The sequence below is a fragment of the Lucilia sericata genome, unplaced genomic scaffold (genome assembly GCF_015586225.1).
Source record: "Lucilia sericata isolate MDLA Ls3-8-SP2 unplaced genomic scaffold, ASM1558622v1 Contig000942F_arrow, whole genome shotgun sequence".
NCBI classification, from domain to species: domain Eukaryota; kingdom Metazoa; phylum Arthropoda; class Insecta; order Diptera; family Calliphoridae; genus Lucilia; species Lucilia sericata.
In genome coordinates this window covers 91285-116333 of record NW_023994928.1, presented here as the reverse complement: position 1 = coordinate 116333, position 25049 = coordinate 91285, and the positions used below count along the sequence as shown (strand labels likewise).

The 25049-nt window shown below is 30.1% G+C and overlaps 1 protein-coding gene across 2 annotated transcripts in view; it reads right to left on the bottom strand.

The window, feature by feature from the left end:
- Positions 1-241: 241 nt before the first annotated feature.
- Positions 242-25049, bottom strand: part of LOC119609151 (protein gooseberry-neuro) — an 85876-nt gene continuing 61068 nt past the window's right edge. The window contains exons 5-9 of one of the 2 annotated variants that reach the window (XM_037963866.1): positions 6795-6895; positions 5671-5893; positions 5315-5413; positions 2785-2892; positions 242-1915 (exon numbers count right to left, since the gene is read on the bottom strand). In XM_037963866.1, coding sequence (XP_037819794.1) covers positions 1746-1915; positions 2785-2892; positions 5315-5413; positions 5671-5893; positions 6795-6895 — 701 coding nt within the window. In that variant the 3' untranslated portion in view covers positions 242-1745. The remainder of the gene's footprint in view (positions 1916-2784; positions 2893-5314; positions 5414-5670; positions 5894-6794; positions 6896-25049) is intronic. The other variant, XM_037963867.1, reaches the window with a different exon arrangement.

The window sequence follows — 25049 nt, the reverse complement described above, 5'->3', positions numbered from 1 at the left end:
AAATTTAGTAAGTTGTTTTATGTTTTTATAATAAAAAGAGACAGTTAGAATACGAACCAGGGACTTTGGTTTTTTAGTTAAATGTTCTACTCACTGCACCACTGCTTAGCCATTTTATTGCGCGTCAAATAATGGTTTTCACATGCAAATCTAATTTTTTTTTGTAAAACACAATTCTTAACACGCAATTAAATGAAATGTGCAAACAAAATGACAAAGTCAAAAAAATATACTTCTATATCAAATTATAAAAAATTATTACTAGAGTACTTCTAAGTAATGCAGACGGTAAGTAGTAGTCATTGAAAAGTAAGTGGTTATGGAAGTACAACCCATTACCGAGTTTTTGCAGGGTACAACTGTAACCAACATCCTCAAGCTTAAACAGACTACAATTATTGATTTTTTTAAGGAATGTAAACAATATTTTTTTAATGTAATGAATTTATGAAAATAATATTTATTTCTTTAATAAACATGAATTTTAAATGTTTTATATTCATAAAAAATGAATATATAAGATTTTCTTTATAAGCACATTGTGGCATATACAAAAATTTTGTTTATAATCACTTTAGCGATATAGTCCTCAATTTGTGTACAATTAAGGGTTGTGACTATAAGCCAAAAGTACTGTACAACATTTTATTCGTTTACATGGCATAAATGTAAAATGCTGTAGAAATTTAATTTCGACGGCAACCCCGTTTGAAATCATCCTATTTAAAAAGTAAAAATATATAAACTACATTTAACATACGAACTTCCGGCACATTTAAAACAAAATTATAAATCCAAACCCGACTATATAATACCCTGCACCGAATACATAAAATCATTTTCTATATAAATTTCTCGGAATTAACATTTTTGAATGTAAGCCTTTATGGCAAGCTAAGTATGGACTGATCCGATGCGTTGTACTGATATTTTACGTATAATATTGGTTCTACAACAAATTTACTTAGAATCGCTTTTTGAGTGATTATCAGGGAAATCAAAAATATGTTTTAAGCACATTAAATATGCAGTAAAAACTCAAAATATATGCTCTAAAAAAAAGTTTTAGTTATTTTTTTACGTTGAAAAGCTCAAAAAGACAAAATTTATTGAAATAATCAACATTCGCTTACAAGATTTCTGATAATTGATTCATTTCATTGTTTGAAAAACTAGTTTAATAGGATTCCGTTTTACGTTCAGATAACCAATAAATATGTCTCAAAAAGTGATTCGTAAAATAATTAAAAATGGGTCGAAACTGATTACAAAATGGTCTCATAAAAGACTCTTTTAAAAGAATTTCACTGCCAGGTGGTTACTAGTTTCATAAAACATTTTATGTGGCCTGATTATTGAAAACAATCGAGAAAGTTGGGCGAACATTTTACATGTTTTATCTACATATGCCACATGTCAAAATTTGTTCTATTATATTATATTTTTTAAACAGGGTGTAAGTAAGGCGGTATATGTAGGTGTAATAAAAGTATATCATCGCAAGTCCATCTTTCGTTTAAATATGTACATACATATGTACATATGTATAATAAATATATTAATTAACTATTTTTTACAATTTATATAATATGAATGAATATATGAAGTATGTATGCCTTGTATTTATGTGTACATATAAAATGATAAAAGTCTTGTAGGTGCAACTTAAGTATTAGTTTTTGTTAATTAAACAAGTTTATTATTGTGGAGCTAGAAGAGTATTGTCGTAGTTGATGTAAAAATCACTAGACGAGGAAAATGTCGGACGTCTCAGATTTCGTACATGCACTGCCGGTAGGTGAAGCAGCTGATGCTAAAGAATTGGCTCTGGTAGCTGCTAATGGTGAACGCATATCTTGACTGAGAGCTGTAGTATTGACAGACTGATTTTGTACACCTTCATAATAGTAGGAATCTGTAAATTTATAAAAATTCATTAGATATATTTTTTTATTTTTTCAAAACACATGAATCCCAAATAATGACTTAAATTATAAAAATATTTCAACAATTTCAGCTTAATAATTAAGGTTTTTACACCACTCAATTCTAATTTTTCGAAATAAGTACATAAAAACACACTGAAGTTAGAAAAAAATTGTAAAACAAGTTTATACCAAATAGATTGCTTGCAAACATTAAAATTGATATTGATTATTTTTCTGTTCTACTGATTTCTGATTATTAATGCAAAATGGATCAATTTAGGAAAAGGGTGTAATATTTCTTCTTTATTTCAAATTTTTAATGGTAAAAATTTTCATCTTTAACCAAAATAGTGATAGGTTAATAGGAGGATGTAGTATACAAATACAAAGAAATACACCTAGGCATCTATTGGGCCTCTTCTGAGCTCCTTCCCATGGAAAATGTTCAGAAACGCAGTTTCCTTGACGTAATTCCTAAGAATTACGTCAGAATTGATTAAAAGAATTGCTGTTAAAGGAATACTTCAAGAAACTTAAACTACTTATGTCTAAAAGATGTACTTTTAACTACTTTTTAAGAATTATGAAGATTCATTGTATAGAAAAAAAATGTTGTAGAAAAATTGGTCAAAAAATTGTTCTAACCCAATTTAAAAATTAATTGAATCAAATCAAAAAAGATATAACCAAAATATTCACTTAGATTTTCCAAAAAAAAATATTTTTGCTATTTGTTGACAAAATGTTAATTATTTAGTGGTTTTGTGTTTTTTTTTTCTATTTTTACAATTACTATTTTTTTCTATTTTAACAATTATTTTTTTTTTTCTAATATAAAATTTTTTAATTTACTTACTTAAAATACCACCGCCTGATCCATAGCTATATGATCCATACGCACTACCATATTGAGAATATGTGGGGCTATATGTATAGTCAGAAGTAGGAACAACAGATCCACAGGCTGTATAATGAAAAAAATCAAATTAAAAATTATTAAATATTTTAAGAAATGTGTTGTATGAAATAGTTACAAACCCACATACATAAGTATGTTTAGGTATGTATGTTTTGTGAGCTAAGTATATTGAAAAAATGTCAAATCGGTGCCTTTTAATTCTAACAGTTTATATAGATGGACCGAAGTTTGGAGAAAGAAAGGAGTGTGTGCATTTGAAATAAGATGAATATATGAACTAATTGTGCAGATCTCTATAGATAAAAAACTAAATTAAGTGAAAGGGAAAATTATATATTTTTATTTTATTGACAAGAGGTCGAATGTCTCGAGATAGTACAGTTTAAATGCATATGTTGAATATGGTTCTCGATGATAACTTGCCTGACGTATAGTGACTGAAACTAGGCAACATTGTTGTAGTAGTTGTCGCATAACCGGTCATATCAGTGGCACTGGCACTAGAAGATGCGAATGGTGGTGGTATATTAGGGTTATTTGCCACGATGCCACTAGGGGCCATTAAAATGTGTGAGGTAGGATTTGCAGAATTTTGAGTCTGAGATTGAGTTTGATCTTGATGAGATTCGAGATGATGTAGCTGAGGCTGAATACTATTTCTATGACTCTGAGATCTAGTGCTTAAATTATTATTATTGTTATTATTAGTATTATTGAGGTTATGTGTGGTTTCTGACGCTGTCAAAGTAGCCGTCGAGGTTGCTGCGCCACTAATCGAACTCACTGTTGTAGCATTGCTTGCGTTAGGGTCGCGAGAATGTTGGTTACGTCGCAAAACCGTCGGCACCACAGTTGTAACATTGTCATCATCCGTATCCAAGATGGTCAAAGAAATTTCAGTTGTGGCTGTATCATCCAAAACCTCGCCAGCGCTAGTCTGTGGTTGTGGTGTCACTATTGCATTCGTATTGTTATTACTATTCACAATATTTTCAATGTGACCAAGAGCTGTATAGCTGTTATTTTCAAGGGCAATGGCTAATTATAGTTTTATTTGATTTTTATTTTTTGCCCAAATTATAATAGAACATAAAAAAGAACAAAACAAGCAATAACATAAATTATAAAATAATGATATACAGCATAATGAAAAGAAGACAAAATCAAGAAATAATAACAGTAATAACAAATTACACCTATAGTCCAAAAGTTTCTATTTGTAAAATATATATGTACATATGCATTTGAACAATTTAAAAATTGTTAATTTCGGGAAATGCGGTCTTGAAAATGCTTATAATTTTACGTTTTTCAAAACAAATAAATATTCTTACAAACGAATTGTGTAACTTTTACTTAATTGTTTTTGTTTTCATTTTCCTTGTTTTTAATCTATCAACAAAAACTATAGCTTATGATTAAAATTATTAAGATAAACAAATCTAATGACGAAATTTGAAATCAAGTTGGGCCCTACTATAGATAAACATTTTGAGGTGTATGTATATATTTTAGTATCTTCGTCTAGATTTTTATAGAATTTTAAAGGTGTTTTAAATGTTGAGATCGATTAAACGACGTTAACCCGTGCCGCTTATCGCTAAAAGTTTTGGAAAATACACATTTTTGGCCAAAAATCTAACATATGGATAAAGAACTTCAGAGCGGCAAATAATATCCCAAAATATCATTAGACTTATCAGTAGTAAGTACTTGCTTCTTATTATATTTAAACTTAGAAATATGCCCAAAAAAAGAAAATTTATCATTTAATAACAAAATATACGAAGTATGCAAGTATGCTCCTACTGTAACTCAATTTGACTTAACATAGCAACAATTATGTACATATTTACCGTTCAGCACTTATATTTCCATATGTCAGCTTTTTGGCCAAAAAATATAATTTTTTCAAACTTTGGGCGACGAGCGGCACGAGTTAACGATGTTTAATCGAGCTCAAATTTCTTAATATCTGGAGAGGGGAATCGAATAAGATTCCGACATTTTCCCCTCTCTATGAGATCTGGTCACCCAAGTATATATAATAAGATAATGAAAACCGCTAGTAGCACAATATTATTAATATATTAAGGAATGGGAAATTTAAATTGAAACCACAATGCGAAAATGTAATATTTTTATACTATTTATATATTTCATTTCATTAGTTATGGAGGCGCGCCGGCAAATTATGCCCTGATATAGAAGTGCAATTCTGTAACAATTCTATAACAAATTAAGAAAACTTTTGGAAATTTTTTCCATTGGATATACATATTTGCAAATTTAAATAATGATTGTATTAATCCGATCCGTACTCCTCGTTGTAATAAAAACAACATAGAGTAAGCTACATATAACATTGGGTAGTAAGTAGCTTTAACTAAATAAACCATACTTTCGAATTCTTTATATTAAATACTTAGTAACTATAATCTTAGGAGAAAGACCTTTTTCAGCTTACCTGTATAATATGGGGACATAGCTTGATCATGCAAGCTAGAGCCTACCTTCATGTCTTGCATACTGACAGGAACTAAGGGCGTTAAGGTATTAGAACCGCCTAACATTACAAAACGAAACATAAAATAAAATTAATAAACAAAAATAGATATGAAATAAGAAAAAAAATAAAAACTGCATATTGACTGACTGTCAGCTAGTCAGACGACCAATACTACTACAACATTTTTACTAATAAAAATTTACTATATGTAGATGCACGCACACACACAAATATACGATTTCTTATGAAAGAATAAAAAGCTTTCGAAGATTTGCTTAGTGAACGATTAAAACCTTAAACATTCAGTTACTTACCAATAGATGCACCTATAGTGGGAGTATACAGAGAACCCTGTGTTTGAGATATTGTAGTAATACTGTCATACAGCATGCTATCATTATTTCCGGTTGCCACCGCAGGCGGGAATCCATTGTGACTATCATAGTATGCTGCTACGCTGCCGCCATTTGTTGTCAGTGTACCTAATTCCGAAAGTAGCTTATGCTCATCTTTTATACACCATTTACCGGACCAGATCTGCATTCACCAAAAAAAAAAACAATTTTTAAATAAAGAGATATTTCGTTCGTAACAATCAAAGGACGGACAAAAAATGCCTTTCAAATATCATCTATATCATTGAAGAATTGCTGAAATGAGTGATAAATTTTCAAAAAGCACACCCAATATAAAATAACTTTGAAATTTAACTTCTCAATATCTTTAAAAAAAAACTCTTAAAACTATCAAAGCATTTGTATGAAATTTGCAAAAAGTTTTGTTTAAAATAATTGTTCTTGTTTGACTGCCTACAGCATGTTAACTTCGTAGTAAACAAAAAATATTTTTACCGTCAAGCACAGTGGGAACATGGTAAGTATAAAGCAATAGAAATTTAATTAAAAAACATATATTTTTTCGACCAATATCAAATTAGTTTTGAATTTGAAACTTTAAAATACATTACGATATAATATAATGTTTTTTTGTAAAATTTTTCAAAACTAAAAAATTTTTCTTATATTTACTTTTATGTGTCTTCAGAATCACAAAATTCTCGGGGGAAATTTTAATAATTCAAAAGTTGTTTAAGCAATTTTGAGTTTTTCTATCTTTTTGGAAAAATTATTTTATAGGTATTATGATTTTGCAAAAAAAATGTGCAACAATTAATATTTAAGGCCTCATTAAAAACCAAAAAAAAAAAAACTATAAAAATACAATTTTCTCCCATATTAACGCATTTACAAACATTACCGGCGTTAATACTTTCCCGCTATTTTACAGTCTTCCATTTGACGTTAAAATTTCACTAGAACTAGAAATTGATCCGAGAAAAAAGCCTATTTTCGAGCCTATTGTACATATCTATGTATATTATCTTCTAATAATAAAACAGAGTGGTACATTATGTTGTAGTATATAACAATATGCTTACATTTGAATAAATCTGATCTCCGCTGTATGACAGGCGTTGTCTTTTCACATCTTCTTCAGCATGCATGTTAATATCACGATTTTCATCGGCGATTAACAGAACTAGAACGAGAGAAATAATAGGGTTTAGATATATTTTTTTAAATTGTTTGGTTATAATTTTTATTTGATCTATAAAAGGGTTAATTTTAAAAAATAAGCGGACTGGTGTTTGGTACTTTTTTGAAATTCGGCTGTTTTATGGAATAAACGAGTAAAAACTGTATTTACATCCCATGCACATACAAAAACTTAAAATTTATCATGTAGTGCCCGGAGTAAATTATAATCTATAAAAGGGTAATTTTTTGTTCTTCAAAATTAACTGGTAACCATCCCAGCAAAAACTCTGAAATTTTTGGTAATAGCCAGTAGTTATTTCATATATTACTTGGTAATGAGTGTTCATAATCATCCACATTATTTCATTTAGCTGAATAGGTTATTACTGGTAAAGAACAAAACAATTTGGATTTGTTATGGCTCAATTGTCTATACGTTCATTTAACAAACAGGGGGTTCGTGGTTCGAGCCCTGCTGGATACTGTTTATTTTTTTTCAAAATGACATTAATTTATATATTTTTGTAAAAAGCCGTTCTCAAAATTACAAAAAGCAACATGTTAATGGAGCATCGAGTAAGCGGCTGGAGTGAGAAACATAGAAAACAACGGAATGTCTGGGTTCAAATACCGGCCGAGAATTTTTTTATTTTTTGTTTTCTACATACAAAGTCGGCCCAAAATAACTAGCTATCACATAACATATTTGTAGGTTTATTTGTAACTAGTTATTTCGCAAAGTTTTTGTAATCTTATTAGTAACCATTTATTAATTTTTTTAAGGTAGGTACATATTATTTGAACCTCGTCGAACAAAAATAATTAGTTATTCACCCCAAAAGTAATTAGTTTCCACGTGATTCTAATATTACTTTCTAGATTACTAGGTAATGAAAATTTTTGCTGGGATGTTCTGAGAGCAACATATTATAGTTAAAATTATGATTGTAGTCTAAACATTTACTAAATACTAGGGTATTCAATTATTCGGGTTTTTGACTTATTCGGTTTATTTGACAAATAATTATTTAAGGTTTAAAGTTAGCCGGTTAATAATCGGATAATTCAAAATTATTCGGTTAATCGAATAAAAGAAAACTGGATGCTTTTTTATTAATTCTGTTGCTTTTTTTACATTATTTTTTTTCATAAAAAACAAAGTTATAATTCTCCACTTCTTTGAGTTCAAATCTATGTATATTTATACCCTACACCACTATAGTGGGGAGGGTATCACACAAAGTTATAATTCTCCACTTCTTTGAGTTCAAATCTATGTATATTTATACCCTACACCACTATAGTGGGGAGGGTATCACACGTTTGTGCTGATGTTTGTAACACACAAAAATATTGGTCCTACACCTTTACCTTTAAGTATACCGATCGACTCAGAATCACATTTTGAGTCCGTCTGTCCGGCTGGCTGCCTGGCTGACTGTCCATGTAAACCTTGTGCGCAATGTGCAGGCCGCAATTTTCAAGACAATTTGATGAAGCATGTTTTTTGGCACAAGGACGAAGCCTATTAAAAATGGTTGAAATCGGTCCATTATTTCACCTAGCCCCCATACAACCGTACCTCCCGATTTGGGCTTTTTATGCCATAATTATAAAAGTTTTATATAAGTATAAATGACACTGCAGATTTTCGTAATGATCGGCCCTTATTTGACCCTAGCCCACATACAAACCCCCCTTCAAAAAATGTCTTAAACGTCTAAAATTGAATTGTAACCATTTGTATCGCCATGAAACTCAACATAATTAACTATTATTTAATTTATATAAAGAATTTAAGTTAATTAATTTTATGTTTTTTTTTTCACTTTTTATAATTAAAGAAATTTAAAATTTATTTTATTTTAAGAACTACAAAAATTTCGTTTGTAGATGTTTTGTGAAATTTTAAGGCAATTCCATGAAAAGGTGAACCACGACTTTTGCATTTTTGAAGATAATTCAACAAAATTTGGAGTATTAGCGTTTGTTACACCAAAGACCAAGGCTGTTAATTTTTGAAATCGGTCCATTATTATACCTAGCCGGCAAAAGATTGAGTTGACATTATCGACGTGAAATAACTCCCCGTGAATAACTTCCCAAAGAAAAAATTAAATAACTCCCTAAAAATTTGTTCAGATAGCAATAACAACAAGGACTTTCTTCTCTATGTTGTGTCCAACAACGGCTTCACTTAATAATTATTTCCTAAATAGCAGGCCTTCGGCCGGGCGCAAGGATTTTCTCCTCTGAATCAATAGCGTTCGGCCATAGTCTTCTTTACTAAGCGAAGCCGGTGTTGGACATATTATAGAGTGGTAAATCCTTGCGTCCTATTAGGGATTTATTTCATTTTTGAATTTTGAGGAATTATTTCATAATGAAATAACTCCCCATTTTAAATGTGAAACAATGCCCCAAAAAGCGAATTAAATACCCAAATTTCATTGTTATTGCTTTCTGAACAAATTTTTAGAGAGTTTTTTCTTTGGGAAGTTATTTAGGAAATATTTATTAAGCGAAGCTGTTGTTGAACATACCATAGAGAAGAAAGCTCTTGCTTCCGGCCGTAGGCCTGCTATTTAAGAAGTCTTTATTAAGCGATTAAACTGAAATGTATTAATCTTTCATTCATCATTAAAAACGAATTGTTCCATAATTTGTTATTTTTTCATTTGTATTAATTTAGGGAGTTATTTCATTTCGTTTAGGTTTTCTTGATTTTTAAATTGGGGAGTTAAATCATACGGAGTTATTTCATGACACCGCCATTGTCAAGTGTTGAAAATATATGGTAGAGAAGATTGAACCAGCGCGCCCGGCGTGTCCGCGACATACGCTGCAGGTGCTCTCTATATTGCATTTAAAATAAAAGAAATCAAATAAATTTTAATTATATAAAAAATTTAAATGAGCAACAACACCATAATGGTTTTATTTCATTCTAAACATGTATGTAAATACCAAATTTGTTGTAAAAGTATGACAAAACAATTTGTTTTAGAAATATTAAAAAAACACAAAATATGCTATTAAATGTTGAAAATATGAAAATATATGTAATTTAATGCAAAATATTCAAAAATATGCAACAAAAAATCTATGCCATTTTGTAACAAATTCTTTGATTCGAAAAGAAAACTAGTTAAAAGTTATTTTGAGTTACTGACAACAAACATGCATTTGCATAGATATCCTTGCCCTGGTTATCACCATTAGTAGCGCGATGGAATTCATCATAACTAACTTTTATATAAAAATAAAATCTTCCTCCAAATTTTATGAGGATCGGCCCATATTTCACCCTATCTTCTATATAAAGCCTATTAAAAAAAAATTGTTTATCAATAAATTGCTTAAAAACATCGGAAGGTAAAATTCAACATAAGTTTTTTGTATAAAAAACAAAAAAATTAACAAGTGTGTGTATTTATATATATGTATGTATATACATATTTCGATACGAAATCGGCAACTTGTGCAGACTGTCGGTATGAATTCGGTACGAATTCGCCAAAAATTGTTTTGTGGGAACAGTTGTGTTCATGTTTAATAGCAACAAATACTTATCTTAGAATTTTTGTTGTTTTTATGCCAATTTTTAAAGTAAAAATATTAAATTCTAATAAAAAATTAGTATAGCAATTAAAATCGACCTAAGCAAGTTTAATAGCAACATAAATTTCCCTATATAATTTTGCAAGTTTCATATTTAACCCCATTCTATAAAAGGTCCCATTCAGAAAATGACTTTAACACTCATAACTACCTTGAAAATATAACTACTTGTATAAAATTCAATCTAAATAAGATTTATAGAATCTTTAATGACTCTATCAAATTTCATACGAATCAGTCCACATTATTTCCAAGCCCGCTTCTGAAAATGACTTATGCGCTAATAACATTAAAAATCATGTCATAAAATTCTTCAAAATCACATTTCATAGGATCTAAAGCTCTTTCAGAATTTTTTGTGGTTCGTTAAAATAAGAAAACATATTAGTATCATGATACATTCGCCAAAAAGGATTTGTTTTAAAACATCATCCTTATATATGTCGGACCGTGGCCCAAACCATTAAGATTGTATTCCGAAGTCTAATGCACACTAGTGTACATATTACTACGTATACACGATAATATAATTTTAGCACAAATCTAATAAATGAGTAAGTTTTGGAAAAACATGTTTTGATGGAGTATATACGCTCCATTCGTTATAGCCGAATATAACACTTTTACTTGTTTTTATATATTTCAAAAATTTTTAATGTTTTTTTTAATGTTTCGGAGAATATTAACATTTAGTGACACCAAATTCAATAAAAGAACTTGGATTTATTTACAAACTCAAAATAACACTCTGTCATGGATTTTATTAAGCTTACTTTTACAAAGATTTGTTACAATTATTGCACAATAAACAAACTTATATTGTTATAGATATTGTAGAGGGATATTTGAATAGGTAAAGTCAAATCATGGGCCAATTTGAGCAATATTAAATAGGCTTTTGGCTAAATACATATCACTGAATTATGTGAAAAATTGCGACCTGTGCATAAGTTTAACATAGCTTAATCGACTTTTAAAAATATGATTTGAATTTAGCACTTTTTTTCAACTAATTTTTTTTTACAGTAATTTTGCACGTTTTTCTGAAGGAGTTCTGGCAACACTGCAACTCACACATGTATAAGCTGTTAGGCGTTTTGAAGCACAGAATCACATCTCGCCTTTTTAAAACACATAGCAGCTGGAGAATGACTTAAAATCCGAGTGGGAATCATTACCAACTACACTAGTGACTAATTCATTCCATATGGTTGTTTGGAGTTCATAAGGAACAAAGATTTTCATACAAGGAGCAAAAAGTTGATTAAGTTTTGAACATCCATTTATGGAGTTAATTCAGTTTTTATTTTTTTGTTACTCAGAGCGAAATGGAATTAAATTTTTGTTGTTATTATGTTCTTTCGAATAAATCAATTAAAATAGGAAATATAGGTCTTTGTATAGATTGCCAAAAACAGTTTCTTAGGTTTCGGACAATACTGTATGTACATATAATTCTCAACAATAAAGTTCTAGAAAAAACGGCTAATAAAATCATAGGTAATGGAATTAAAGAGATCTAGTTTTAATAACTAATTTTTTGGAAGTATGTTTTGCTAATTATCAATGCAGCTTATTTCGAAATGGAATCGGAAGTTCCCAGCAAAATATTTGCTTACAAATTCACTAGAAAAATCACCAGAACTCATCGAGTAAAGTGCTTACAATTCTACTAGAAAAAGTACTTATTTTTGTTTGAGATGTTCCAAAAGTAAGTTAATATTATTTGGTTGGAAATAAGTTGTTTTTTAGTAGAGTTATTTATAGAATATTTATGAAATAAAAATAAAAAGTCGACACAGACTGGGGTTGAACTCAGTACCTTCCGTCTACCAGTTGAATGCTACTCTTACTACACCACTGCTTTGCTGTTTTATTCTGCGTCAAATAATAGTTTTCACACACAAATACAATTTTATTTTCTGTTTGTCTAAAAATAGACATTTGATATCGTGTGCACAAAAAAAGGAAAAAAACAGAAAAACTAACTGTTTTATTTTTGTTTGTTTCTTTATTTTGATTTATTTTAGACTTTGCCTACAAAATAAGTCATTAATGAAGTACTTAATGGTAATCATTGTAAGCAAAGATTTTGCTGGGTTGTACTTATCTTTATATTGATTGACATAATATTAATATCTAATTAAAATTCCATTGTTAATATTTTATGAAAAAATTACAAGAAATTTAAATTTTGAAAAAAATATTTGACTTTAACACAAATGATTTAAAATTAATTTAAAATTAATGGTAGAAACTCTAAGGATTCAATTTCTATCAATATAAAACAATATGTTTTGAAATTAAGCATTCAACCAAAGATAATATAAGAAGTTTTTGGTCAAAAATATTGCTTCATGTCATATTTAGAATCGGATGTACGAGTAAATATTCTATGTAAGGTCTGTCTGTGTAGAATTTGATATGACAATTGATTTTTCAAATCGGATTTAATAACACATACATATTTATGCGATATATTGACAATTAACAATCGGTACTAATACTTATAGCTCAATTATTAGCGTTAAGTTGAATTCATGAATTCATCCTTGTATAGGTTTTTTTTATTAAGAACGGATTTATTACAATATAACAAATTGTATCACGACTGCTTTAAATTTAACATATTTACAAGGAAATATTTGTTTGGTAGCTATGAAATACCAAGTACCTATTTTCTGGAAAAGAAATTATGTAGCAAATTGCATCAAATTATATCTAAAAGGTTAACATTGAGGGACAATGAAATGACCAACTCTTAGCAAAAAAAGAAAATTTTGTTTCTAGGTTCAATAACAAAGAAAATAAGTAAGAAAGTATAGTCGGGCGTGGCCGACCATATGAAAACGGTTCAAAGCCGATTGGTATACTTTAAGGTGGGTCTAGGACGAATATTTTTGTATGTTACAAACATCAGCACAAATCCAATATACACTCCCCACTAAAGTGGTGTAGGGTATAATTAAACAAGTGAGAAAGTATAGTCGTGCGTGACCGACCATATGATACCCTACACCAGTTATGAATATTAAATGGGATTTATTTTTCATAATAAAGCATTTATCTTCTATTACCTTGTTCCGATCCATTTAAGCAATTTATTGATGAAAAACTAATTTTCTGAAAGATGCTTTATAGAGGGGCTAGGGGCAAATATAGATCAAGCCCGATAAAATTTTGTAAATATATTTATATTTACATAATATTTTATTTTGCTGAATTTCATCTCGATATTTGTGTTTATAAGTTAATTTTGGACATTCAAGTAATTTTCTGAAGGGGGCATTGTATGGGAGCTATGGTCAGCTAGCCAGACGGACAGACGGACATAGCTTAATCGACTCAGAAAACGATTCTAAGCCGATTGGTATACTAAGGTGGGTATAGGACGAATATTTTTGTATGTTACAAACATCAGCACAAACACAATATACCCTCCCCACTAAAGTGGTCTAGGGTATAAGAAGTACTTTTTGTAGAACGAAAAATTGAATTGAAGAAAGTTGTGTTGTCGCTCGTTTCTTGCTTTTGCAATGAAAAGGAACGAAAATATATTAATGCAGGGATGGATAATTCTAATTAGAGTTGTACTTTTTTAGCATCTCAGAATCACTTTCTGAGTCGATTAAGCCATGTCCGTCCGTCTGTCCGGCTGGCTGACTGTCCATGTAAACCTTGTGCGCAAGGTACAGGTCGCAATTTTCAAGATATTTTGTTGATATTTGGACCATACGTGTTTTCGGCCCAACGACGAAGCCTATTGAAAATGGTTGAAATCGGTCCAATATTTCACCTAGCCCCCATACAACCCTACCCCCCGGAAAGGGCTTTTGAGTTCATAATTATGTTAAATATTGTAGTATCTCTACAAAAATCGGCAAAACTTAGTTCTATATACGTCTTAATAATACTATCGATTTTCGTAATTAGCGGACTTTATTTGACCCTAGCCCCCATACAAAGTCCCCTTCAGAAAATGACTTGATGGTCAATAATTCACTAATAAACACTAGTATCGCAATGAAATCTAGCATACATAACTCTGATGTAAACGTAAAGCCATGTACCAAAAATTATAAGGATAGGCCCATATTTACTCTTGCCCCCATATAACCTCTCTTTTAGAAAATCACTTTTTTCGACAAATTGTTAAAATATTTCGGAATTGAGGTAACATACTCAGTGGTGTAGGGTATCATATGGTCGGCCATGCCCGACTATACTTTCCTACTTGTTAGAATTATAAACTTGTTAAAAAATAAATTTTTTTCTTACAACTTAAGTAGCAAATTACAATAATTTACCAAAATATAAATGTAAATATGTTAAATCTTTTCCTTAATTGGTATATATTTAATTAAAAACTTAACTATGTAACAGCTCATATTTCTATATCAATATTTAAAATAAATATGTGAAAATAAGCCCAAAAAATATTTGCTACTTTCGGCTGAGCCGAATCTTAAATACCCTCCACCAGCTACTTTTATATTAATATTTTTTTAATTGATCAAATATTTGAAGAAATATGTAAGTTTTCTCATGCCAAGATGCCAAGCCCCCTTCTACGCCAACTTTTTATAAAACGATCCTTACCTATATCCTATCCTATAATTATATGAAAGAGAAAGTCTGTTTGTTACGCTTTCACGGCCAAACTACTGAACCGATTTACATGAAATTTAGAACCTAATAGTCTGACCTCAGGTGGAACTATAAATTATACAAGATCTGGATCGGACGCCACGCCCTTTCTTACGCTAACTTTTTGTAAAACAATTATTATACCAAATTTACGTTCAAGCATACAAAAAAGTTTATACTAAGGAAAGAAATTTTCTTTATGTATGTATATTAGTACTAAAGTACTTTATTTCCCTTATGGAGAACTGTTAAACATATGTTTTGTTTCCGTAATTAAGATACTATTTATCATTTTGTAACTTCATTATGCATGTATGTATGTAACAAATCTTGATTAGTCCCAAAAAAATTTGTCTTAAGTGATTTTCAGATACCGACCGATTTTTCTATGACCTATTATGTGCCGATCCTGCCGATAACTTATATGGGCACTATGACCAATAATGGACCAATTCGAAAAAAAAATAATCAAAATGATTTATCTCAACACAGAACATACTCATGTCGAGTTTAATAATAAATTATGTGGTATTAAGTGGTTTTCAGAAGTGAACCTTTTATGGGAGCTAGTTATGGACCGATGTGGAAAATTTTCACGAATGATTTATATATATATAAAAAACAAATTCACATCGAGTTTTACCCTGATAGCTTTATTTATCACTGAATTATGAGATATGACCAATTATGGACCGATCCGAAAAAAAATCGTAAACTAATTCATATATACACAAAACATATTCATGTCGAATTTTATCCCGATATCTTTGTTTATCAATGAATTAAGCTTGTTTAAATGATTTTAGGATGTGGACCTTATATGGGAGCTAGTACCAATTGTGGACTGATCTGGAAAAAATTTCTCTGAATGATTTATATCTATATACAAAACGCATTCACCTCGAGTTCTACCCTGCACAGTGGGGCAGAATGGAAATTTTTTGGAAATAAATCTGGCATTTCTAAACGGCTGATCCGATCGTGATAAAATTTGGCGTGAGCGTAGCCAAGGAGTATTCGAGTTTAAGTTTTGATGATGAACCCCGCAGAAGCTGGTGGCGGCTCAAAGTAGGGTACCTACGACATGTAAAATTTTTAAACTCGTGCCATTTTTTTGTTTTTCATCCAAATACAAAGATTTTTATATTTTCTGAAAGCGCTCAAGATCTTGAAAAAACATGCTACATGGACATACTACTTATCTCTTATAATGTCCGAGTTATAGGCATTGAAAAATTTAGTGATACAAAATTTACCATATCTTGGTCCGCCTTTTTTTGAATACCGGGCGTAATTTTGGACCAAATGGACTCAATTTTTTCTTGTTAGTTAGATAACAAAATTTCCAATAATATAAAAAATTTCAGATCAATATCATTTACAGATCCAAAAATATACGTTTTTTAATTTAAAAATTCAAAAAATTTTAGATTTTTGCCGTTTTTTTTGCCAAAAATGTGTCTTAACTCTTTTATTAATAAAATAAAATTTTCTTTAAGAACATATAACAATTTTATAGTTTTCTAAAAGGTATCTTTACGCAGAACGCTTTGGCGTAAAAAACTTGTCCTATTTCTTGAAAATGTTGCCACTGCGTCCTTCCGAATATGACCTATTTTTTATCAAAACTTCAACTTTGGGCGACATGTTCTAAAATCCCAAAGCTGGGATCAGAAAACTGAAAGCAGTTTTGGAAACCCCAATATGTTTTCTATTTACTCCAAAAGCATTTTCCCAGCCCTGAAAGAAATGTGGACCCTATGGGCAAAAAAGTAAAAAATCCCATTTTTGGGATTTTCATTCCTCTTTTTGGGAATTGCGGGATACCCTTTGACCTTTCATGCATTTTCTTATTTGAAATGACAAATTTAACAAGCGTTGAAAATTTCATTGAGTTCTGTTCATAAATAAAGATTTTGTCTTATATTACATATTTGTTAAATTTCTAAAACTATGATTTATATCAATATTTTAATAGGGTCGCAGATAGCTACAACAGTTTAGTCCATATTTATCCCTTAATATATTTTTTAGTTAGATAAGGAAATTCTTGACCCTTTACAAAAAATTTTGAGCCAATATCTCAATTACATTAAAAAATATGTTCATTTAAACCTATGTGCTTTAATTTCATCTTTTTCATATTTTAGTATTAAGTATGACAGAACATACATTTGGTGTTGAATAAAATATTTGGACAATTTTTAAAAATTATTTAGTTAATTATTTTATTAAAGACTATTTTAAGTACCATATTTAATAAATCTACAATGAAGATTACATTAAAGTACGAAGAGTTGAGTTCCGTTTTATGGAGTGTATCTTCAAAAGGGCCAGAAAGAATTGAAGACATTTCAAATTATATAAAAACTACATATAGTAGAAAAGTAGACAAAACAGGCATATCAAAAATTGAAAACTTTTTAAAACTTTTTAATGTAAAAAGTAAGTCTGTGGATGGAAATCAAAAGAAATTTCGATTAAAATTTTGTAGTTGGATGGAAACTACTACGAAAATCTCAACTTACAACACATCAACAGGAGCGCCTTGCAAGTCATACGAAGACTTATGTTCAAGGTCAAAAAAAAAGAGGGTCACACAAAAACTTTTTTCAATCTCAAATGAGGAAATTGCTGATACATTTAACGAAATGCTGAAAAAGGAAAACCAACCTATGGATTCCGTACATATTGCAACTATTCTTCCTAATGCATCACCAAAACGACTTAAGCGAATTGTGGAAAGTATACCAACTCCAACATCACAATCAAATTTTACTGAAGAGGAAGCAATAGCGCTTATGTTGGAACTGGGTCTCAGTCGAAATAAGTACCAAATATTAAGGAAAGCTCTGCATGAAAAAGGACACAATATATTACCATCATACAAGGCGATCCAGGAAAAAAAACAAACTATCCTACCATTACCTATTGCTGTTAATGATGTGGAAGCTTGTATTGATATATCATCTTTGCTCGAAAACACAGCATCAAGAATTGTGTCAGACTTTTCAGAAGACCAACTAAGGAAAATTCATAACTGTGATGTTGTCTTAATGTGTAAGTGGGGATGTGACGGTTAATCAGCACTTCCAGAATACAAACAAGCTTGTGGAAGTCGGACATTAGCAGACTACAAAAGTGTATTTATGTCATCATTAGTGCCATTACGAATTCGTTCATATTCCCTTAATCCATCATCGTCAAGCATCGGAAATTCATTTGAAGATATATGGATCAATACAACTCCGGGTTCAAAACATTTTTGTAGACCCATTGGATTTGAATATATAAAGGAGTCAAAGAAAACAACAAAAGATTTAGTGGAATATTTAAAAGATGAAATAAATGCAATGGAGCCCATTTGCATAAAAATAAAGGAATTTTCTATTAACGTATCATATCAGCTAAGCTTAACTTCTTCCTTCTGGAGATGCTCAATATGTAATGAGAAAAAGTCGCAATTCTCAAATATAAACAAAAGCAGAAGTATTAATGAAGAATTTCACCACTTCATGCCAGAATACGATTTTTGGATTACTTTTTACACATAGCATACGACCTCAAATATAGAAGTGTGCCAGAGAATCTTACTAAATCAACAAAAAATAATGAAGAATTGAAAGAACTGAGAGCTGAGGAAAAAAGCAGAATCGAAGAAGAATTTAAAGTTCAGATGGGATTAAACATCGACAAACCACTTCCAAGTTGCGGTAGTACAAATGACGGTAATACGGCGAGAAGGTTTTGAAATTACATCAAAAATAACTGGAATCGACAAGGAGTTGCTTCGAAGAGTTAACACTATTTTAATGGCACTGAATAGTAAACATAAAATTAATGGAAATCGATTTGGGGAATATACATCTGAAATTTCTAAATTACTTGTATCTCTGTATCCATGGAGGTAACTAGCACCAACAGTATACAAAGTAATGTGTCATGGTCAAATAATAATTGAATCGAATATTCTTCCACTTGGAGAGTTAACAGAAGAAGCCCAGGAAGCGAGGAATCGAGATTTTAAGCATGTTCAACTATTCAGCTCAAGAAAATGCTCCAGGCAATCACAGAATGAAGATATTTTTAATAGTTTACTTCTATCTTCTGATCCTGTTCTTTCAACTATGCGAAAAAGATGGATTTGTTATGAAACTCTATCATCTCAAAACAAGGAAGATTTAAAGGACTTATGTTACCTTCTGGATATGTATACCGATATGACAGATTATTTTATAGAAAATAAGTAGTGTCAGGAATTAACTATATAAGTAGGTTGTAAGAATTAATTGTATTATGTTTAAGATAAACAGTTCAAATAAAAAAAGCTATTATACTAACTGATGATATTGTATTAAATTGTGTTTTATATTTCGGTGGGCGGGAAAGGTGGTTTGTGTGAGGTGATTTAGGTGTTGTTGTGCGTGGCTCATAGTAAAATTATAATTTTTTTATTGTATATACAATGTTATAGTCTTTAATAAAATAATTAACTAAATAATTTTTAAAAATTGTCCAAATATTTTATTCAACACCAAATGTATGTTCTGTCATACTTTATACTAAAATATGAAAAATATTAAATTAAAGGACACAGGTTTAAATGAACATATTTTGGAATGTAATTGAGATATTGGCTTGAAATTTTTTGTAAAGGGTCGAGAATTTCCATGTCTAACTAAAAAATGATATTAAGGGATAAATATGGACTAAATTGTTGTAGCTATCTGCGACCCTATTAAAATTTTGATATAAATCATAGTTTTAGAAATTTAACAAATATGTAATATAAGACAAAATCTTTATTTATGAACAGAACTCAATGAAATTTTCAACGCTTGTTAAATTTATCATTTCAAATAAGAAAATGCAAAAAAAAATTGAAAAGGTCAAAGGGCAATTCTCAAAAATAGGAATGAAAATCCCAAAAATGGGATTTTTTACATTTTTGCCCATAGGGTCCACATTTCTTTCAGGGCTGGGAAAATACTTTTGGAGTAAATATAAAACATATTGAGGTTTCCAAAACTGCTTTCAGTTTTCTGATCCCAGCTTTGGGATTTTAGAACATGTCGCCCAAAATTGAAGTTTTGATAAAAAATAGGTCATATTCGGAAGGACGCAGTGGCAACATTTTCAAGAAATGGGACAAGTTTTTTACGCCAAAGCGTTTTGCGTAAAGATACCTTTTAGAAAACTATAAAATTGTTATATGTTCTTAAAGAAAATTTTATTTTATTAATAAAAGAGTTAAGACACATTTTTGGCAAAAAAACGGCAAAAATCTAAAATTTTTTGAATTTTTAAATTAAAAAACGTATATTTTTGGATCTGTAAATGATATTGATCTGAAATTTTTTGTATATTATTGGATTTTGTTGTCTAACTAACAAGAAAAAATTGAGTCCATTTGGTCCAAAATTACGCCCGGTATTCAAAAAAGGCGGACCAAGGTATGGTAAATTTTGTATCACTAAATTTTTAAATGCCTATAACTCGGATATTATAAGAGATAAGTAGTATGTCCATGTAGCATGTTTTTTCAAGATCTTGAGCGCTTTCAGAAAATATAAAAATCTTTGTATTTGGATGAAAAACAAAAAAATGGCACTAGTTTAAAAATTTTACATGTCGTAGGTACCCTACTTTGAGCTGCCACAGCACCGTCCCTGGGGCATCTGCGGGGTTCATCTTCAAAACTTAAACTGGAATACTCCTTGGCTACGCTCACGCCAAATTTTATACCGATCGGATCAGCCGTTTAGAAATGCCAGATTTATTTCCAAAAAATTTCCATTCTGCCCCACTGTGCCTTGGTAGCTTTATTTATCAATGAATTATGCGCATTTAAGTGATTTTCGGATGTGGACCTTATATGGGAGCTATGACTGATTATGGACCGATCCGGAATAAATTTCGTAGAGTAATTCATATATACACAAAACACATTCATGTCGAATTTTATCCAGATAGCTTTATTTAATTAAGCTCGTTTAAGTGATTTTCGGATGTGGACCTTATATAGGGAGTGATTTATGTATACACAAAACATACTCATGTATGTTTTTTAACAATGAAATATGTTCATTTAAGTTATTTTCGAAAGTGGACCTTATATGGGAGCTATGACCAATTGTGGGCGATACAGATCTAAGTCGGTAGTATGATTTCTGTTCATATTATGTCAATATGTACAAAATTTGTCGAATTATCTTCAGTAGTTTCTGAGAAAACAACTCAAGAATTAGGAAAAATAATATATATACACTCTATCGCCACTGATGGTGGTGGAGGGTATAAAAAATATTTGTTTTGTTTTATACCGCATTTACATTACAGCGAAATCTAGTAGATTAGATTTCAAATCTTGCTCAAAATCTAGATCGTTTACACTTCACTTTTTGGACATTGGCTAGATTTTATTTTAAAAATTAAATCTTGTTTAAAAGCAAAAAATATAAAATTTTTTTTTAGTATTTTACATATTGTACAAAATTCGGCATTTAAATACCACGTTATATATTACCTTCAAAACATTTTTCATTCCTGTTTCCGTTATATAGGAGATGTTCTTAGTTTATTTCCATTTTTCTTTTGTTTTGTTTCAATTGTCATTGTTTTTTCTTCAGCGTCGTATTTTTGGCAAAAAAAAGAGTTGCATTTATATTTTTACTAGATTTTGAGTATATTTTGCCGAAATCTACCAATGAAGCAGATTTTGTTTTATATGGGAAGTCTAAATTTGCTGGATTTGCTCGATTTGCTGTAGTGTAAATGGGGTATTAGATTAAAATTATTTCTAAATTTCAGTTTTCCAAGCATGCCTTGTTGGCATAGTTGCCAGATTATTTGGGTGCAAAATCGTCAAATTTCGAGGGAAAAATAGTCAAAATCGTCAACTGATTTTTAGAAATCGTCAAAACTATTTGTTATAGATTATAAACATATTAGAATCTAATAGAGCATTTCCTATGTACGCGTGCTTTTCGGTCGTTACTAAATTTACAACAACGTACTCAAACGTACTAAAAACTCATTCAGTCTCGTTTGAGCGTTTATTGAACGAGGTTGTGTTCTCGCATGTCTGCTAAAGCAGGGATGCACATAATGTTTTTAACATGATCTATACCCTCCACCACCATCAGTGGTGATAGAGGGTATATATAAGTTTGTCATTCCGTTTGTAACATCGAGAAATATTCATCTGAGACCCAACAAAGTATATATATTATTGTTCCTTATGAAATTCTGAGCCGATTTAGATATATCCGTCTGCCTGTATAAAACACGCTCACGTTAAAACGAAGCAACGGAAATTCAAATTCACCCAAAATACTCATTGGTATCCTAAGCAGTTTGGTATTGAAAATCAGAAAGATCGGTAAAATAGGTTCAGAGTTATGAGAAAAATTTGAGACAAGCTCAAAAAAAATTGTGCTTTTTCACATATTTATTTGTATTTTTTACAAAAACTACTGCAGATAAATTGATGAATTTCGTCAGAGATACAACTCTTGGTGCCAGGATCAACATTTCTAAATATCGGAAAAATCGGTTTACAATTAGATATACCTCCCATACAAATGTACATATTCTCCGAAATTAATTTATTGTTAATAACTTCCGAAATAATGCCGATATCTTTACGAAATTTTACAAATTTAAATTCTATGCCAATAGAATTCATATAAAGAAAAAATTTTCTGAATCGGTCCATAATTGGTCATAGTTCCCATATAAGGTTACCTTCCGAAAAACTTTTAAACGTAAACACATAACTCATTTTACCAAATAACGATATTCATACAAACTATGGCACAAATTTTTTCACGATCGGCCCACAATTGGTCATAGCTCCCATACAAGGTCTCCTTCTCAAAATCACTTAAACGCATATTTCTCATTACCAAATAAAGGTATCCATACAAAATTTAGCACAAACATTGCTTTTATACACAGAAATGATACTGTAAAATTTGTTTACGATCGGTCTGTAATTGGTCGTAGCTCCCATACAAGGTCTCCTTTCGAGAATCACTTAAATGCATAAAACTCTTTACGAAATAAAGATATCAATAGAAAATTGGCACAAATATAGCTTTTATCTACAGAAAACTTTATATAATTTTTTTTACGGTCGATCCATAATTGGTCATAGCTCCCATTTAAGGTCCCCTTTCGAGAATAACTTAAACGCATATTACTAATTACCAAATAATGATATCCATAAAAAATTTGGCACAAATATTTATTTTTGAATTTTGTCATATATATAGTTTGGGAATCCACTGAGTTGAAAATCGAAATCAGTCCATAACTTCTTGTACCACCCATAGGGATTAAAAAATTTATTATTTTTCGCAAAAAATTAAATAAAAACTGTCCAAAGACAAACAGTCCAAAGACAAACACTGATGTCAACATCAGTGTTGATAAAAGTTATTCAGCAGCAATGTTTTGTACAAACAGAAAATAACATGTCATTTTTATATGAAAGATATTAGTTAACGAAGGACAAAATAATGAAGTGTAGTGGATGGAAGGGAGAATTAACAAATTGAGCATTGCAGGTTCGATTCCTGGTCGATTTATCTTTTTTTGTCATAAATAATTTATTTTTTTTTAATCAAATTAAGTGTCGAAATTCGGTTCAACAATAAAAATTTAAAAGCAATTTTTTTTTTTATTTTTTTTTCATAGGATTTACAACGTTGAAAATATATTGTAGCTCCCGTACAAAATTATATAAGTTTTATAACTATTACCATACATTTCTCTCACACATAGAAATTATTTTAAATACAGAACATTGGTTAAATTTAGTACGATCTGTAACAGTCTGTTAAGTGGTAGTTTTGTTTTTATTTGCATATTGTAAGGCGTAATGAAAGTAAGTCTATAATATTAAGGTAAATTTGAATCAATCCATAAAATTTAATAATTTATGAAACCAGTTTAAAGTGGAGGGTATTTAAGATTCGGCAGAGCCGAATATAGCACTCTAACTTGTTGATTTTCACATAAAATCAGATTTATAAGATCCTGACGGAATGAACATATATAAGTGTAAACTTTTTGGCACTCTGAATCTTTTTTAATATTAAATCTAGAAAAATAGAAGTCGCAGCATGGTACATTTTCGTTGTTTAACTGGTACTTTTTTGATTTTCCTACAAAGAAACGTAGAATCATAAAATCTGACAATACATAGTATCTAAATTAAATGAAATTTTACAATAGTGAACTTTTTGGTACTTTATCGCACATTCATTTCGCTGGATTTTTTTCACTTTTTTTGCATTTTGAAACTGTTAAACGTAAAGCTATGGAAACGTTAATAGCAGGGTGTACTAATACAAGGTGATATCTTTAGCTAAGCTGATCTTTGTTTATAATTTATTATACATAGACTTATATACAGACTTAAACCAAACATTTGTCAAACTCCATATATATACAGTCGGGCATGGCCGTATGATACCGTACACCAGTGATTATGTTAAAAAGGATGATTATTTTTTAATAATAAAGCTTATAATTTCATTTTTAACTTAATTCAGAAATGTTTCAACAATTTGTTGATAAAAGAAGGGATTTCTAAAAGAGTGGTTATATGGGAGCAGGGGGTTAATATGATCCTCTCCTTATAAATTTTGGTAGAGGGATTTACGTCTACATTAATGTTTTTTCAAATAATTTTCTGAAGGGGACTTTGTATGGGGATAGAGTCAGGTGAGGCCCGATTATTACGAAAATCAGCATTAGGACTTACATAAAACTAAGTTTTACCGATTTTTGGAGTGATACAACAACATTTAACATATTTATGAGTTCAAAAGCCCGATTTGGGGGTACGGTTTTATGCTATACGTAATAATATACCGATT